We start from the raw sequence: 19,754 nt of genomic DNA on the forward strand, positions 1-19,754 counted from the left end.
AGGACGTGAGGTTTCTCGCTGAGGCATGCTGGAGACTTCTGGATTAGCGAAGATCCTTTGTTCTCGGGACTCTGTTTTGGTTTATATGTTTTGCTTGGATACTTTTATCTCCATTACATAATACAAACTGTGGTGACTCCTCTTACAGGAGATTTTGGAGAATAGGTTTCTGTATTTGTGTCCCTTTGGGTTTCCTTTGGGGTTTTCCTTATTTTATCATATGTATATATTGCTTTGCTCGGACCGGTTATCTTCGCAACCGGATTTGAGTTTTGATATTCCTATTTTTGACACTCCTTTGTATATATATAATCTCGCGTTAGCTCATCCCTGTTCGTTACGTTATCGATCGGAGTGTTGCGCTTTCGAGTTACGGTTTTTGTTTACCCCTTTTTCTACAAAGGCTCCTAGTTATAATCAGTCATTCATACTACTATATGTACTAAATTTTTATCCTAGAGGTCGTAATACCTTGCCATCTCTGAATTATGACTTAAGCATAAGACTCTGTATGGTAGGGTGTTACATTATGGTATCAGAGCAGTTCGTTCCTGTAGAGCCTGAGGGATGGACTGACTATGCTTCTGTGCATTCTCTGTATGTGTGTTATGTGCTATTAGTATATTTGCTTGATATAATTGGCATAAACGTTCATGAGCATGCATTTGGGACTTTGAAGCACTAGACTTCCGATATTGAGACTGATCAACTTAATATAATTTGTTTGGTGTGTATAGGAACCAGATGGTGCCTCGTGGACGCGGTAGAGGTCGTGCGAGAGGTCATACGAATGCTCGTGCACTGGAGAATAACCCTAACGACCCAGTGAACTTTATGACTGCGTTGGAGAACATGGCTGCTGCTATGCAGGCCACTGCTGAGGCCCTTGGTCAATAGATGAACAACCATGGTAATGACGGAGGTGGAATTCTGGGCCCGATGACACTGGCAAACTTTTTGAAGGTTAATCCACCGAAGTTCAAGGGAACTACTAGCCCGACTGAAGCCGATACATGGTTTCAGGCTATGGAACGAGCACTGCAAGCGCAGGTGGTACCTGAAGGGCAGCGTGTGGAGTTCGCTACCTATTTGCTCACTGGTGAAGCGTCGCATTGGTGGCAGGGTATCCGACGCCTCCTGCAGCAGGGTGATGATTATATCACCTGGGATGTCTTCCAAGAGGAGTTCTATAAGAAGTACTTTCCGACTTCTGCTAGGACGGCCAAGGAGCTTGAATTGTTGCAACTAAAGTAGGGTACTACGTCCGTATCTGAGTATACTGACAAGTTTGAGGAGCTGTTCAGATTCTCTCGTATGTGTCAGGGGACTCCGGTGGAATATGAGGAATGGAAGTGTGTTAAGTACGAAGGAGGACTCCGGAGTGATATTTTTGGTTCAGTGGGGCCAATGGAGATTAGGACTTTCTCCGAGTTGGTGAACAAGTGTAGGGTTGCTGAAGAGTGTGTGAAGAGGGCAGCCGCTGAGAAAGGAAGTCACAAAGGATCATTTCCACAGAACCGAGGGAAGAGCTTTGCACCTAGAGGTCCGCCTTTCAAGAGGGGAGGTTCTTTTAGAAGGTCCAACAATAACAACTCCCAAGGGAAAAGGTTTGGGAAGCAGCCTCAGAATGATCAAGCTTGTACTAGGTGTGGAAGTCACCGTCCGGGAGCACCATGCAAGGCCGGATGGGGTTTGTACTACAATTGTGGAAAGGCGGGGCATAAAGCCGTAAATTGTCCGGAGAAGCAGAAACAAGGTGCTGGGAAAGCACAACAGACTGGTCGGGTGTTTACCACCTCAGCTGTGGGTGCAGAGGGATCCGAGACACTCATTCGAGGTAACTGTGAAATGGCTGGTCAAACTTTAAATGCTTTATTTGATTCGGGAGCATCGCATTCATTCATTGCATTTGAGAAAGCCCATGAATTAGGATTGAAGATTGCAACCTTAGGTTATGACCTAAAAGTGTATAATGCTACCCATGAAGCCATGGTAACTAGGCTAGGATGCCCGAAGGTTTCGTTTAGGTTCAAGTAGTGTGATTTTGTCCATAATTTAATCTGCTTACCGATGATCGGTCTTGATCTTATCTTGGGATTGGACTGGTTATCTGAGAACCATGTTCTGCTTGATTATTCTACAAAGTCGGTGCACTTTATGTCGGAAGATACAGAAGAGCCGGTCGTGGTGAATAATTATTACTTGAATTCGATGATGATGAACTGTTCCGGAATCGAATGTCAGGGTATTCTGTTGTTAACCGCAGGTGTTTCAGGTGATGATCAAAGGTTGGATCAGATTCCGGTAGTGTGTGAGTTTCCGGAAGTGTTTTCCGATGATATTGAGGAATTTCCACCTAACCGAGAGGTCGAGTTTGCTATTGAATTGGTGCCTGGGGCGGGACCAATCTCAAGTGCTCCTTATAAAATGTCACCGTTAGAGATGGTCGAGCTAAAGTCTCAGTTAGAGGAATTATTGGGTAAGAACTTTATCCGACCAAGTGTTTCCCCGTGGGGTGCTCCAGTGTTACTGGTAAAGAAGAAAGATGGGAGTATGCGGCTCTGTGTGGACTACAGGCAGCTGAACAAGGTCACAATAAAGAATAAGTACCCATTGCCGAGAATTGATGATCTCATGGATCAGTTACAGGGAGCTGGGGTTTTCTCCAAGATCGATTTGCGATCCGGTTATCACCAGATAAGGGTGAGGGGTCAGGATATCCCTAAGACCGCTTTCAGGACTCGTTATGGTCATTACAAGTACACTGTAATGTCTTTTAGGCTGACGAACGCTCCTGCAGTGTTTATGGATTACATGAATAGAGTATTCTGTCCGTTTCTGGATAAATTCGTTGTTGTCTTCATTGACGACATACTGATTTACTCCAAAACTGAAGAAGAGCATGCGGAACACTTGGGGACCGTGTTGCAGATTTTAAAGGAGAAGAAACTCTATGCAAAACTGTCTAAGTGTGAGTTTTGGAAGAATGAGGTGAAGTTTTTGGGTCACGTGGTGAGTAAGGAGGGCATAGCCGTAGATCCAACTAAGGTGGAAGCTGTGATGGATTGGAGGCAACCAACCACAGTAACTGAGATAAGGAGTTTTCTAGGCTTAGCTGGCTATTACCGAAGGTTCATCAAAGGCTTTTTGCAATTAGCCTTGCCGTTGACAAAGTTAACCCGCAAAGACACTCTGTTTGTTTGGACTCCTGAATGCGAGTAGAGCTTTCAGGCATTGAAGAAAAAGTTGACCACTGCACCTGTGTTAGTGTTACCTGAGCCGAACGAGCCTTTTGAGGTGTACTGTGATGCATCGTTAAAGGGTCTAGGGTGCGTGCTGATGCAGCATCATAATGTGGTGGCGTATGCCTCACGACAGTTGAGTCCTCATGAAGTTAATTACCCTACGCACGATTTGGAACTCGCTGCGGTTGTGTTTTCCTCGAAGGTGTGGAGGCATTATCTCTATGGGGTTAAGTTCCAAGTCTTCTCCGATCACAAGAGCTTGAAATATCTCTTTGATCAGAAAGAGCTTAATATAAGGCAAAGGAGGTGGATGGAATTATTGAAGGACTACGATTTTGAGTTGAATTACCATCCGGGAAAGGCGAATATAGTGGCGGATGCGTTAAGTCGGAAGTCGTTATATGCGTCTTGGATGATGCTTCAAGAAGAGAAGTTGCTCAAGGGATTCGAGAGTCTAAAAATTGGTGCTCGAGAAGTATCTGGGACTTTGTGTTTGAGCCGATTAGAAATCTCGAGTGACTTTAAGTCCGAACTCCTAAAGGCTCATGAAGATGATGAAGCGTTATGGAAGGTATTGCCGGCTATCGAGCAAGGAAAACAGTGGAGAGTGTCAGAAGAAAAAGATGGGTTGTGGAGATTCAAGGGTAGGATCATTGTACCGGATGTTGGCACTTTGAGGCAATATATCTTAAAGGAGGCACACAAAAGCGGATTCTCCATTCACCCGGGAAGTACTAAGATGTACCATGATTTAAAGGCGATGTTTTGGTGGCCGGGTATGAAGAATGATGTGGCGGAATATGTTTCAAAGTGCTTAACTTGTCAAAAGGTAAAGATTGAACATCAAAGACCTTCCGGGATGTTGCAACCTTTAGAGGTTCCGCAATGGAAGTGGGAAAGAATTGCAATGGACTTTGTGTCGGGATTGCCAAGGACTAGGACTGGTTTTGATGCTATCTGGGTGATTGTGGACCGACTGACCAAGTCAGCTCACTTTTTGCCCATTCGGATGACTTACACCATTGAGGAGCTAGCACGGTTATACATAAAGGAGATTGTGAGACTTCATGGTGTACCTGCTACTATAATCTCTGATAGAGATCCTCGTTTCACTTCGAGATTCTGGGGTGCATTTCAAAAAGCTTTTGGAACCCGATTAAGCTTGAGTACAGCTTACCATCCTCAAACAGATGGTCAATCCGAGAGGACGATCCAAACCCTAGAGGATATGTTGAGAGCTTGTGTTTTGGACCAACCGGCGAGTTGGGATCGGTATATGCCGTTAGTGGAGTTTGCATACAATAATAGTTACCATGCGAGCATCGGAATGGCTCCGTATGAGGCATTGTATGGGAGGAAATGTCAATCTCCGCTATGTTGGTATGAAGCTGGAGAGAAAGGCTTGTTGGGGCCGGAGATGATAGCTGAGACCACCGAACAAGTCAAGAAAATCCGAGATAGGATGCTTACGGCGCAGAGTCGCCAGAAGAGTTACGCCGATCAGAGGCGGAAGTCCTTGGAATTTGAGGAAGGAGATCATGTTTTCCTGAAGGTTACTCCAACCACAGGAGTAGGTAGGGCAATTAAAGCGAGGAAGTTGAATCCTCGATACATTGGTCCATTTCAGATCCTGGAGAGGGTTGGACCGGTGTCATATCGGATGACTCTACCACCTCATCTTTCGAGCCTGCACGATGTGTTTCACGTGTCGCAGCTTCGGAAGTACACTCCTGATGCTAGCCATGTGTTAGAACCCGAATCGGTTCAATTAAGAGAAGATTTGACGCTTCCAGTGGCTCCAGTTAGAATTGATGATACTAGTATCAAACGGTTGCGTGGAAAAGAGGTTTCATTGGTCAAAGTTGCATGGAGTCGAGGCGGTGTTGAGGAACACACTTGGGAACTTGAGTCGGAGATGCGTACGGATTATCCGCACTTATTCTCAGGTAATTGAATTTGAATTTTGTGGGCAAAATTCCCAATTAGGTGGGTAGAATGTAAGACCCGTTTAATTAACGGCTAATTAACCCATAAATGAGAATTTATTCTAGAAAGCCAAAAATGTTATTTTTATGGCTAAATGTGATAGAGGAGTTTGAGACGAGAATTTCGGTACCAATTTTATAGAAATCGGACCAAGATTGGACCGAACGGGCCAAACCGGGCCAACCGGACCCAAAGTGGGCCCTTGGCCCAACTAAACTAAACTAAAACCCTAGTTTTCAGCACTCTCTCTCCTCACTCATCACTCAAACACGCTGAAATGGAGGCCATGGAGGGAAGAACACTCTCTCAAGTTCTCTCCCTTGATTGATCTTCAAACCACCATAACTTTTGATCTAGAGCTCCGATTGCCGCACCGTTTGCAGCCACGCGTTCACCGTGGAGAGCTCTACAAAACCATACAATCAATCTTGAGGTAAGTCACGTTTTTCTCTTCGAATTTCCAGCCTTGATTTCGAGTTTTATGAGAAAAAATGTTGAGATTGTGGGCTCTTTGATGTTATAGGATCCAACTCTCTTGAAGGAGAAGGTTAATCTTGTCTCCTTGGACCTTGGGTGTGGTAAGATTCTCAACCCTAGTGTAATTTGTTGTTCTATGATGTTTGGGTATTGAGATGTTGTGTATGGGTATGATGATTGTGGCTTAGGTTGTGTGTATGTGAATATTGGAGCTTGATTGGTGATTTTGGAAAGCTTGGAAGAGGGTTTTGTATGATAAAATCTGTTCTTGGAGGTGTTGATACCTTGAGAGCTTGTGGACAAGTGGTTTGGAAGTGCTCCGGTTGAGCTTGGGAAATCGGCTAAGGTATGGTCTCGGTTTCCCGTATCTAATATGTAATGTGGTAGGAAATACTTAGGCTAGAGGTCCTAAGATAGGCATTGAATTGTTGATGTTGTTGAATGGTTGAGATATATGATGTGATCATATATGTGATTATGAATATTGATGCCTTGATTGTGTGATATATGAGAAATGCATGTTGTGATATATGCTTGATGGATGATTGAGGTTGAATTGATGGGTGGTACCATGTTGATGGTGAGTATGATGTCGATTATGTATAATGATGGTTGATTGGAAATGATATTAATTGGAAATTGGGATGAGGAAGGATGTTTGACATGATGTTGTGTTTGTCCTTAGCCATTTGATTGAGAAGTGTTAAAATGGTTAGATGGTGACTTTGGGAATTTTGGTAAAGTGTCAATGTGTGAGTTGAGGATGGCTTGATGTTGATTTTAGCACATTTTGAGTGTTTTCAAAAAGGGTTGAAATTGGCATGTTTTGGTTGATTTTGAAAAGAGTTGAAAATGGCTTGTTTTGAAAATGGCACTTTGTGGTTTTGTATGAAAACATGGTTTTTGGGCATACTTTGACGGGACATAACTTGGACTACGGATCTCTGATTTATGCCAAATCTATTTAGAAATGAAATTGGATCCGGGATGTCCATGCTGTTCGAAGAACGGGTGAAAAACGATTTGAAATGAGAAATTTATGTCCGTCGGAAGATTGGGGGTTGAGTCTGTGAATTCTGCAGGTTTTTAACTTAGAAAATTTTTAGCAGAATGACCCCCACGCGTAGGCGCACTTGGCGCGTACGCGCCGTTCTTCGAGAAAGCACCATCCACGCGTGCGCGTGGTGTGCGCGAGCGCGTCGATGCGCTGCACCAAGTGCCCAGCCATTTTTTAGAGAGTTGTGCTAGAGTTGTGCCAGTTTTGTGCCTGGGCGCAAGAGCACCCACGCGTACGCGTGGCTGACGTGTGCGCGTCGTTTGGCTATTTTTCAACCCGCGCGTCCGCGCGTATGACGCTTGCGCGTCGATGAGTTTTGTGGCCATCCGCGCGTGCACGTGGAGTGCGCGTACGTGTGGCCCTGTTTTCATCCCAAAGTTGATCTTTGAGTTTTAAAAGCCAAATTTCATACTTCTAAGCCTCCGATCTCACCACTTATGTCTTAAATCATTATGATATGCCTAGCAATGAGAAAAGGAGCTAGTGAATGTGGTAACTTGCGAGTGAAGCAAGGAAAAATGAATGATCTATGAGGATCAAAGATGATTATGTGAGATGCGGAGGATGGCAGTGGAAGTGCTTGTTATGCCATGGGCCGAAGGGCCGTAATTGTTAATGAATTGGCTGGTTATGGATTTAACCGTGAGCCGGATGACTGGATTATTGCCGTGTTACGACGGAGCCATGATTATGGCTAAGTATAAATGCATATATGCTGTTGAATGAATTGTGAATGTTTGCACTTCCACTATCGGAGATGATGGTTTCCCTGGGAGGAAGCAGTGGCTAGCCACCACGTGCTCCAGGTTGAGACTCGAAACTCTTTTGACCCTATGTCGTCAGGGTGGTCGGGCACTGTGAAAGCTCCGGATGAGCTCACCCCCATAAATATTCACCAGTGAGGGTGATGGATATGGATCATGATTATGATCAATTTATATTGAGTATAACTCGAGTTGGGGAGACACGACAGAGGGACAGTCCAATGGTTAGCTACCAGGACTTGTCGGGTTGGCTCTATAACCGACAGATGATATCATCAGCCACTAGGGACAGGCATTCATCATACGCATACTATATGAATTGTTTGAGATTGCCTATTTGACTGCATATTACTTGCTAATTGTCTAAATGCCTTATCTGTTCCTAACTGTAAATCTCTTGTCTGATATAACTGTGTTTGCTATATTATACTCCTGCTGGTGGTTGGGAGGTCTGAAGGGATTGGAAAGGGAAGTATTAGTTAGACTGAAGGATCTTTAGTCAGTTGCCACTTATGGTTTAACTTGTTTATAAGCATTGATATTATCTGGAGGAAGTTCTAGGATTGCCTTCAGCTTTCCTCTATTATTATGTATTATATATGTGGAAGCTGTTACCATGCTGGGGACCTCTGGTTCTCACCCATGCGGATTTTGTGGTTTTCAGATGCAGGACGTGAGGTTTCTCGCTGAGGCGTGATGGAGACTTCTGGATTAGCGAAGATCCTTTGTTCTCGGGACTCTGTTTTGGTTTATATGTTTTGCTTAGATACTTTTATCTCCATTACATAATACAAATTGTGGTGACTCCTCTTACAGGAGATTTTGGAGAATAGGTTTCTGTATTTGTGTCCCTTTGGGTTTCCTTTGGGGTTTTCCTTATTTTATCATATGTATATATTGCTATGCTCGGACCGGTTATCTTCGCAACCGGATTTGAGTTTTGATATTCCTGTTTTTGACACTCCTTTGTATATATATAATCTCGCGTTAGCTCATCCCTGTTCGTTACGTTATCGATCGGAGTGTTGCGCTTTCGAGTTACGGTTTTTGTTTACCCATTTTTCTATAAAGGCTCCTAGTTATAATCAGTCATTTATACTACTATATGTACTAAATTTTTATTCTAGAGGTCGTAATACCTTGCCATCTCTGAATTATGACTTAAGCATAAGACTCTGTATGGTAGGGTGTTACATGCAGAATTTATCAGAAAAATAACATTAAAACTTTTTAAGCATGACATGAAAAATTTCTTAATAGTCATACAAAAATTTTTTTAACTAATTAAAAATTCTCAAAACAAAAATAACACCGAAATATTTTAACCGTAATATCGAAATTTCCCTCAATATATATATCTTCTTCTTTTGCCTCTTTTTCATATTTTATATATCTTCTTTTTCTTTCTCCCAACATATTTTTCATCTTCTTTTTCATGTTTTGTTATTGATATATTTTTTTTCGTATTTTCTTATGTTTTACTTTAAAAATAGACGATTTTATCTAAATAAATTTATTTTAAAGTTGATTATATACTATAAATTGTCTTGCAATGTAGAATAAAGATCAATTCAAATTCTGTGTTTATCAACGTAAAATTGTGTTTTATATAACAAAATTTTCGATGTCATTTCTATTTCATTTCTATATTTATATAAAAATTTCAGTGTCGTTCTTCTTCTTTTTCTTTATCATTTTTTGTTTTTTGTTTTTTTTTATTCTTCTCCTTCATAAAGTTTTTAAAAATACATAAATAAATAAAGAAGATAAATAAGAACAAAAAAAATAAAGGTATAAGAAGAAGAAAAAAATGATGTGGATGATGATGACGAAAGAGGAAGAGAACAATGAGAAAAAAAAGGAGAAAAAATCAAATAAGTAAAAAAAAAAAGAATGAAAAGAAGAGGAAAAAAAGAAGAAAAGAGACGAAAGTGAACAAATAAAAAAAAAACATATATATTATAACTTTGTTAAATTTAGTTACGTAAAAATCTTGGTAGTTTAGAATTACTTATATAAATTTAAGTCATAATGATAGTAGTATTCAAATTCAATTCAATTCAAATAATTAATCCAATTCAATTCATTCCAAATAGAAAGAGCAATACGAATGTAGTAATTTAAATTGAATAATCTCATTTTCATTTTTTTTTTTGGAACAAAAGAAGCTCAACACAAAAGTGGAGCAAGAAAGACACACACAACACAAGTAAAACACAAGACAAGGTATAATCCGTTGTCATCTCCGCCATAATCATCAACAACCAAATGGATCAATGCCACACTATTTCCTGTAACTCAAAAATGACCTATTTATAATTCCATCAACACCTGTCTCTGAATTCTGGAAGACTCTGCTATTCTGCTCTAACCATATGTTCCAAATAATCGCAAAGAAGCTTGTCATCCACCTCTTATACTCAGACTTACGACCCGGTGTTTCAATCCAGCTCTCAAAAAGTCCTTTGACATATCCCGGAATACACCAATCTCTATGAGCACACTTCAACCAAGCACACCACACCTGCCATGTAAACTCGCAGCCAAGAAACAAATGATGCACAAATTCTATATCCTTTTTACACAGAACAAGGATATTATCATTATGATGAATAATTCCTAGCCTATTCAGTCTCTCTTTAGTGTTCACCCTACCTACTAGAACAAACCATGCAAAAAGCTCAACTCTTGGGGGAACCAATCCTCTCCATATGGTACTAGTAAAACTGTAGCTAGTGATATTCTCCGAGAGAGTCTCATTCTGCACCACCTGCACAAAAGAATTAGTAAAAAATACACCTGTTTTGTCAAATTTTCATATAATTGTATCCTCTCTGTAAGACGACAATCTAATTAGCCGTAACTGGTCATGAAGTTGGTTGAGGAGCTCTAACTCCCATTGGAATAGATTCCTCCTCCACTGAAAATTCCATACCTACTCTAATCCATCCCAAAAACCACTGTTCCCTATGACAGATCCCTTTTGATTTGAAATAGAGAAGAGCCTCGGAAAACTCACTTTCAACGAACCACTTTGTAACCAGTCATCCTTCCAAAACTGAATATGTCTTCCCTTTCCCACTTCCATAGACAGGCCATTGATAATCTTGTCTCCCACCTGTTCCTCCTGTATATTAAGCTGACATATGTCTTTCCACTGGCCACCTCTTGTCGGTAAAGGCTGTTTGGACATCATGACATTTGGGTTCAGCTGATTACAAGAACATATCACCTTCTTCCACAGTGGATAGTCCTCCTTCGAAAAGCACCACCACCACTTGAATAGAAGCGCCGTATTTCTGATCAATGCATCTCCCACCCCCAAACCCCCTAGTTTTTTCGGAGCTTGCACCACCTCCCATTTCACAAGCGGTAGACCATTGTTCTCATCTTCTTTACTCCACAAGAACCTCTTCTGCAACCCAATTAACTTTTTTGCCACCGTCTTTGGCATCTTATACAGGCTACGGTAGTAAACTGGCAAGCTATTAAGAACAGATTTTATGAAAACCAGCTTGCCAGCTTTGTTGAGCGACTTCGCTTTTCATAAGCTGAGTTTTTCTTCCACCTTGTCTACGATCAGTTTCCAGGTCTTCACTAGCCGATGGTTAGCACCTAAGGGGATCCCTAAGTACCTGACAGGTAGAGCCACTTCTGTACATCCCAACAAACCACACATAGTCGTTACTCATTCCTACTCGCAATTAATCGGAATCAAGTTTGACTTGTCAAAGTTGATACTCAGGCCAAACATCAACTTAAAACAACGCAGAAGCCTCTTATAAGTCATGACTGTCTCCGTATCTTGCGGGCAGAATAAGATTGTGTCATCTACAAACTGTAGATGCGACAACTCTATGTTGTCCCTTCCAACCAGCAATGGGAAGATGTGTCCATTTCTGACAGCCTTACCCACCATCCTGTGCAAGACATCAACGACAAGAACAAACAAAAAGGGGGAAAGAGGGTCTCTTTGTCTAAGACCTCTCTCCATTCTGAATGGTTTGGATGGTGCCCCATTTACCAACACTGACATAGCCGCTGTAGTCACACATTCCTTCACCCATGCCCTCCATCTAAGACCAAATCCCATTTTTTGAAGCACAATATCCACAAAGCTTCATCTCACCCTGTCATATGCTTTCTGAAAGTCCAACTTGATAATTGCCGCCTTCTTCTTGCACACCTTCATCCATTGGACCGTCTCACAAGCAATAAGAGCACCGTTATGTATTTTGCGACCTTTTACAAACGCAGATTGAGTCTTTCCCACTAAGCCTGGCATTACAACCCGCATTCTTCTTACCAACACTTTCGATATCACCTTATACACAAAACCAACCATACTAATCGGTCGAAGGTCTTTTATTTTCTTAGTTCCCACGAATTTTGGAGCTAGTGCTACCCATGTCATATTAGCATCCTTCGGTAACCTCGCACTTTGGAAGAAACCCAACACAGCTGCAGTAAACTCCTGGCCAATCTCAATCCAACATTTTTTTATGAAGTTCATATTATACCCATCACTACTTGGTGCTTTACTGGACTCACAGTCCCAAACTGCCTGCCGTATTTTCTCAGGTGATGACATCACCTCTAGATCTGCTGCATCTTCCTCATTAATTTGCCTTACCATCCCATCACGGAATCCAATCGTAGGAGCATATTCCTGCTGATACAATTCTTTATAAAATCCTCTGATCGCAACCTTTATTCTGGCCTGGTTCTGCACTAACCGTCCATTAATTATCAAAGAGTCGATCTTGTTGTTCCTCCTTCTAGTCGACGCTAGGTTATGAAAGTACCTAGTGTTTTTGTCCATATCTCTAGCATGTTGAGATCGAGACATCTCCTTCCAATAAAAGTACCTAGTGTTTTTGTCCATAATCTCATTTTCATAAATCATATAAAATGAAACAAACTTTGGATCTAATTTTTAAAATCAATTTAATCAAATTCAAATCATAAAATATCACATAATATACTATTTTTAAGAATAATATTTTTTTCTTTTACTTATGTATGTAGGGACGGACCTAAGTTAGAGAGAGGGGGGCATTTGCCCCCATTAGATGATGAAAAATTGATAATAATTATATATGAATGAATATATTTGATTTTATTATCTTTGTTTCTATATTAAATTATAAATTATTTTTTTGAGAATTATGTTAAAAAAATATTTTGTTAGATTTAATATGCAGTTGTATATATCGTATTAAATTTAATTTAGTATCAAAACTAAAAATAAAATAATAATAAGTTGTGATAATATATTTTTTAAAATAATCAATTAGTTCATTACTAAACTGATGTTTAATTTTTTAAATATAAGTAAATTTTTTTTTCTTCAAAAATTGGTTGAGTAAGAAAAAATATTACCTATATATCAAATAATAGAAAAAAATTATAACAAGCTAACTTTTAGTTATTCAACATTACTACTTTTTTAGTTATAAAAATTCTCAATTTTTTAGAGACTTAAAGGTTTGAATTTTAAGATAAATAAGATAATTTTTTAAAAAAAATGGACTGATATTAATTGAAATTAGTTGAAAAAAATTAACTTTCTAATTGAGTTCTAATTCATATTCTTTGTTTTAACTCTTATACATAATTATTATAAATATAAGTAAAAGTATCAATTTTTTTATGCATATATATAATTTTAATTTCAAATTATAAATATTTTTTTGTGTCTTTCAAATTATAAATATATTAATGTTTAATAAAAATTTATTTTAGTATATTTTTGCTTTTAGTATAAAATTTTTTTAGGTCTATCACCGCATATATTTCAATTCATATTACATAATATGTTGAACATGTATTAACTTTTATAAATATAAAAGGTTAGATTTAGCACCTATTATATTCCTAAGTTTAATAAGAAAATCAACTATTTTTTAGCTAATATTTATCAGTAAACTTTTTGGACATTGCTCTTTTATAATAAATCCTAAATTTTAAAATTTTAATCTGAAATATTAAATTTAAAATTTTAAATTTTAAATATTAATTTTTTCAAAAATAAATATTAAAAATATTTTTTAATAAAAAAGTAACTAGTATTAACTATATATCTTTTAATTTTTTTATAACAACAAAAATAATGTAAATTTGGTGACAACATTTATCAAATAATACTATTTTTTTTCCATGCAATACACACCTATATAATACACTCACACATATTAGATGGGTTCTTTTTTTCCTCCAATAAAACTTAAATTCGAATGTAGTTATTTGAGAGGAATATAATATGCCACTCAGCCAAGTCTCCAACTACGTCTCCCTTTTAATTTATGTAATTCCTAGACCTGTCCTCATCAAGCCCATTTCCTTTTTTTGATAGTCATGCCAACAGGGTGGGCGGGCCGGGGTGATTTCTTAAAAAAAAAGAAAAGAAAACCAAAAAAGAGAAGTTTTTTTTTTTTTTTTTACTTTTTAATATTGAAAACTTAAAAACTTATTTATCAACCCGAATCGAATAATTATATATATAATTGGAACATAAAGCATTATTTGTACCAGTTTCATTTGTATTATTAGATTTGATTTAAGAATTACATCAAATCCATAAATTCCACAATAAATCATCATATAATAATGTTGATTGGGTTGATCATATATAGAGATATCAAATAAATGATATACTACTCTAATTTGTTAATTTTTCTCTCTTTTGAACTAACATATATATTAAACCAAAAATATTTACAGGGAGTCAACGAAACTGTGAAACAAGAAGTTCAAATGCATAAGAAAAAGGTGAAGATGTATTTATCTTCTAACGATAATAATATCTTACAAAAATTATGTTTAATTGACTCAATTCAACGTTTGAGTATAGCTTATCATTTTGAACATAAAATCAACGGAATATTAGCCCAAATTCACAATGATTTTATCAACAATATTGTTATAGAGGAGTGTGACCTTCACTTTATTGCATTATTTTTTCGTTTATTCCGACAAAAAGGATATTACATTTCATCAGGTATGTCTAAAGCTCTTTTTTCTATCTTATATATAATTACATTACTAAAAAAAATTCATACCAATTGTTAATTATGAATTCACAGTAGTTAGTATATATGTGAATTATATAGATGTTTTCAACAAATTCAAGAATAGGAAGGGAGAATTCGATGAAAAAACTCTTGTTCAAGATGTTCAAGGAATGTGGAGCTTGTATGAGGCTACATAGTTAAGAGTTCATGGAGAAGATATATTAGAGAAAGCACATAAATTCACATACAACAAACTTAAGTCCATCACCAATCAATTGAGCCCATCTCTTGCTAACCAAGTCAATCAAAGTTTAGAACAACCTCTTCACAAGGCAATTCCAAGAATGAAGGCAAGGTCATATATGTCTTTTTATGAAGAAAATCCTTCCTGTGACAAGGTTGATCTTCTAAGCTTTGCAAAATTGGATTTCAATATGGTACAAAAATTATATAAAAAAGAAATTGGTAGTAACACCAAGTAAGTGCTATACTTCTACTCAAGTTCTCCTAGCTAGTTTATTTCCCCACACACAATATATATATATATATATATATATATGATTGAAATTCTTAATACTTATTTTATAATAAATAAATGAACTAATTATTCAATCAATCTAATTTAGTTAGTCAAATACTTTTAGTTACTATTAATATAAAGGGCAAATGACTTAACTAAATGAGTTGGATCACAAAATTACATGGATCCCCTAAAATGAACAATGTTACTTCAATGCTCTAAAATACATTTTAATGTAAATCAAATTAAATTAGGCCAATTTAAACATTACAGTAGTAAATCAAATGAATATAATTCGAATTACTATACATATATATAAATCGAGTGTACTAGAGGTCGATTTACTAGCAACTTGGCTCCATCCATTATAAATCGAAGCAACTGCATGGCGACATGGGTAGTGGAGGGTTTGAAAGTACTCGCAATTGCAAGATCGATCTCTCAACGACACTCTATAAACACCAAACACCCATCTTGGCAGCTCATCGTATGCCTTCTCCCAATCCCTATATATCTGCGAGACAGTCTTCTGCTTAATTAGTCAACTACACATTCCTGTACGTAGGTCTGAACCCAAAATATGCATCCATCGCATTCTGCAAAACCTTAATGCACACAAAAGCATCAGCTCTAATCATAAGAAAGATATAAGCAGATATGACATGATAATCAAGCTTGCTATAATCACTGGAGATCGAGGTGGCCAAACATGTATGAGGTCCGTTATACCGTCTGACCTCCCAAATACCTTTCCACTACCATAGCGTGATCCGAATCAACCATTGCAGTTATTTCTGAACTCCTTGCACTTGTCGTAGTACTTATCATGGTTCGATTCCATCACTTTGTACTCAACCCCATGATGGATGCTATAAGTTTTCACACATAAGATGACTTCTTCATTGTTCTGAAACTGCTAACCGACTTGAAACTCAACTAGACCTGCGGTGTCCTGTGAATCTCTCGCGCCAAAATCAGATTGTACATCCAGTAACCCCTCTACTCTCATAGCATCCAAGTCTAGAGTCGAAAAGTACGGGAGATACTGTTGAGTTCCCAAGCTCGATGGTCCCGGCCCCCAGGACTGATAGGAATACTCCTCTTTCTATATCATCATTACTGTCATCAGCAATCGTGGCGGGCTCTACATCATCGTCCTCCCTTAGGACATTTTCCACCGCATCCGGTTCTCCGACAGCCGTAAAAATCGAAATCATAACAGTAGTATTCATGTTAGGACCTTATTCTGCAATCTCGTCATGATGTAGATTAGCTGCAAAAAATGGAGATGTCACTATATCTCAATCTATTTCATCCCATGCAGACCCAAATTCTATAGTACGGTATCATGAAAATTAACCAAGCTCATAGAGGGTCTGATAAAGACGCTGCTCAACAGATTTTTATTAGTAAACTTCATTTTCAATTGCGTTTTTTTCTTGATCGTGCTTTTGTAGTGCACAAGAACTAGAAAACTATCCTCCATAGCCATTTTGAGTGTCACTCTTGTGTGGGTTCAATGTTTTGCTCGTATATATAGGAATTTTGGAGGTGCTTTAAATCGAATTAAATTATTTCAATTTAATCTTGTTATTTGTTTAAGGTGAATATAATTAATTGGAGTCGAATTACCATTCGGTGCTTTCAAATTTAAATTGAATTTAATCCATTCGATTTACCTTAGTATATTATCATTCCAGGTGAATCGAACATACTACAGTCGAATTACTAACATGAAACCTAAATCAAATTCTTTTAATTTGATTTATTATCTAAGACACTAAATCAAACTTAATCAATTCGATTTACATTTGCATTGTAAATCAACGTAAGTGAATTCGATTTACATGAAATTAAACTATTTACGTAACACTTCTCCGTTTAGGAAATTCATGTAAATTTTGTTTCCAATTCAATTGTTTATGTCATTTGCCCTAATATAAATGACAATTAAAATCAAAATAGAAATATGAGGCCCGAATTCATCAAGTTTATTTATTTTGAGCACGCATGTTATAATAATTTTTTTTATTTTTAAAATAAACATAAAAATGCAACCTTAGTTGATTGCTTTAGAGTACGTGGAAGATAGAAAACAAATTGTTATTTTCTTATAATGAAGAAATAGATAATGATTTGTTCATTGAGTTATGAAAGTTATTCAAAAATAGAGCATTCGTTAATTATCAAAATGTAAATAATAAAAAAAACTCCTATCATTAACCGTCATGGCATGACCTAATTAGTTGTATTACAGGTGGTGGAGAGAATTAGATTTTGCAACAAAGGTTCCTTATGCAAGAGATAGGGTAGTTGAAGGATTCTTTTGGCCTTTTGCTACGAACTCTGAGCCTAAATATAGCACTGCAAGACAAATGATAACCAAATTGTCTATATGTATCTCTCTTGTGGATGATACTTTTGATGTTTATGGCACAGTTGAAGAACTTGAACTCTTCACCAAAGCAATCCAAAGGTCTGATTTTAGAACAAGAATTCACCAGTCTTTAGATGCTATCTCAATAAAGGGGGAAAAAAATATCTTTGTTGCACGCATAATAATCTTAATCACTTTTCACTTTTCAGTCCCATGATTTTTTTCACTTTTTCTTAATTTTCAGCCCTTTTATTTTTCAGATGGGATATTCGATGCATTGAGTCTCTTCCGGATTGCTTTAAAGTTATTTTTAATGCAATTATGGAATGCTGGATGGAAATAGAGGTTTTCATGAATGATGTGGGTGGAGACTCAAACTTAGTGTTGCAACATGTTAAACAGGCTGTAAGCTTTCATTCATTAGACTTATTGGTTTATTGATTAATAATCACTTTAATTAATTAAATAACTTTATTATACCTGCAGTTTTCTAATATAGTACAAGCTTACATGGTTGAAGCAAAATGGTGCCATGAGGACTATATTCCAACATATGATGACTACAAGATTAACGGAATTCTCACTTCAGGAAACCCATTGTTCACAACAATGTTCATTGCTCTTGGAGAATTTGCATCCAAAGAAATGTTTGATTGGATTTCTAATATTCCCTTCATCTTAAAAGCCACATCATTTGTTGGCAGACTAACAAATGATTTGTCCTCACATAAGGTAGAGGTTTGTCTAAGTTTTTTTAATTCTATTTAATTAATTTGGTATATATATATATATAATTTAATTTTAATACATTGTCAACACAAAATAATTTTATATAATTACGTAATATTATATCAATAAAAATAACTATTTTTAATATTGACTCTCTAAATAAACATTTCAAAAATGATATGAATGAAAAATTGTATAAAATATTTTATAATATTTATACACTAAAATGACTTTAATTTAATTTTATAAATTTTGGAATAGTGCCGGGTATAATTAACTGCTGCTTTTTAAATTTGATCAACATGTATGTGTAGTTTGAACAACAAAGGAAACATGTTGCTTCCGCAGTAGAAAGTTGCATGAAGCAATATGACTTCTCAGAAGAGGAGGCCTATGAATTCATCAAAAAGGATATCAATGATTCTTGGAAGGATATGAACGAAGAGTATCTCAAATTAACTGAGGAAATCCCAAGACCCATCCTTGATTGCATTGTTAACTTGGCACGCATATGTGAGTTTATATATGCAAACTTTGAAGATAAATACACCAACTGTGAACTTCTGAACGATCACATCATGGCACTGCTTTTGGACCCCATCGTCGTGTAGCAGTTTCCTCAAGAAATAAATTGTTTAACATTTGTTCTAAATAAATAATTCTAACAAATTTTATTATAATATAATTAAGAAACTGAGACTAAAATCTAACATGTATGTTGTTTAATTTCTCTTTGTTGATTGTTTGTGTTATACTATGTTGTTTGCTATTTGCAATAAGTTAAATAAGGTTATACTTTGTTCTTTGTTGTTTAATTGTTTTTCTTATTTTTGTTAGTGATTTGAAGCTTCTATATACTCCAAGATTAGTCGTTAATAATGAGATCATTTTTCTTGTTCTAAAAAAAAAGACAAAAATTAATTTGTAAATGAATTTAAAAATGGAAAAATATTGAAAAATGGATGAATGGCGTATTATGCACAAATGTGGATTTGCTAGTCAGAAACCACAAAACATAACCTACGTTTTGAGTGGGACGAAGATCAAGAAAATGTTGGTGCCTGCAAAACTTAACCTGCGATTGGCAGGGCAGGCAACCGAATTTCGAAACGAGGGCTAGCTGGTGTCTCCTGCATGCAGACTAGAGCAGGTGTTGACCAGTATTGGACTCGGCAAAACGCAGGCTGCGTTTGTCAGTCGTGCAGGGAAAATCGCAGGTTGCGATTGGCAGCCTCCCAAGCTGCATGCGCGACACGTGTCGTTGAGGATGGTGAATCCGCTTATAAAACCAAAACGCAAGTAAGTCCAAGGGTGAAAAAACGTATAGTGTAAAACGAGAGTGAGAAAGGTTGCTGAAGAAGAACTGAAGAAGGAATAAGAGTGAAGAAGCAAGTGTGGGAGAAAAAAAGTATACTTTGAAGGGTTTGATAAAAATGGTTCGTGATTTTACCAAATCGAAAGAACACATTATTGAATATCTGAATCATCCTCAATGGGTAAGTAATTTTTTTTTATTTTGTGATTAATAAATAAATATATTTATTTATATTTTATGTATTTGTGTTTTAACTAATAATTTTATTGTT

At 37.1% G+C, this 19,754-nt stretch overlaps 1 protein-coding gene across 1 annotated transcript in view; it reads left to right on the top strand.

The window, feature by feature from the left end:
* Positions 1-18,925, top strand: part of LOC107611935 (putative sesquiterpene synthase) — a 112,253-nt gene extending 93,328 nt beyond the window's left edge. Inside the window, exons 2-7 of the mRNA XM_088496754.1 lie at positions 14,253-14,529; positions 14,642-15,020; positions 17,320-17,538; positions 17,700-17,844; positions 17,926-18,171; positions 18,483-18,925. Coding sequence (XP_088352880.1) covers positions 14,887-15,020; positions 17,320-17,538; positions 17,700-17,844; positions 17,926-18,171; positions 18,483-18,779 — 1,041 coding nt within the window. The 5' untranslated portion in view covers positions 14,253-14,529; positions 14,642-14,886 and the 3' untranslated portion in view covers positions 18,780-18,925. The remainder of the gene's footprint in view (positions 1-14,252; positions 14,530-14,641; positions 15,021-17,319; positions 17,539-17,699; positions 17,845-17,925; positions 18,172-18,482) is intronic.
* The last annotated feature ends 829 nt before the right edge of the window (positions 18,926-19,754 follow it).

Source organism: Arachis ipaensis, chromosome B8, assembly GCF_059453495.1.
Source record: "Arachis ipaensis isolate K30076 ecotype BB chromosome B8, ASM5945349v1, whole genome shotgun sequence".
Taxonomy (NCBI): domain Eukaryota; kingdom Viridiplantae; phylum Streptophyta; class Magnoliopsida; order Fabales; family Fabaceae; genus Arachis; species Arachis ipaensis.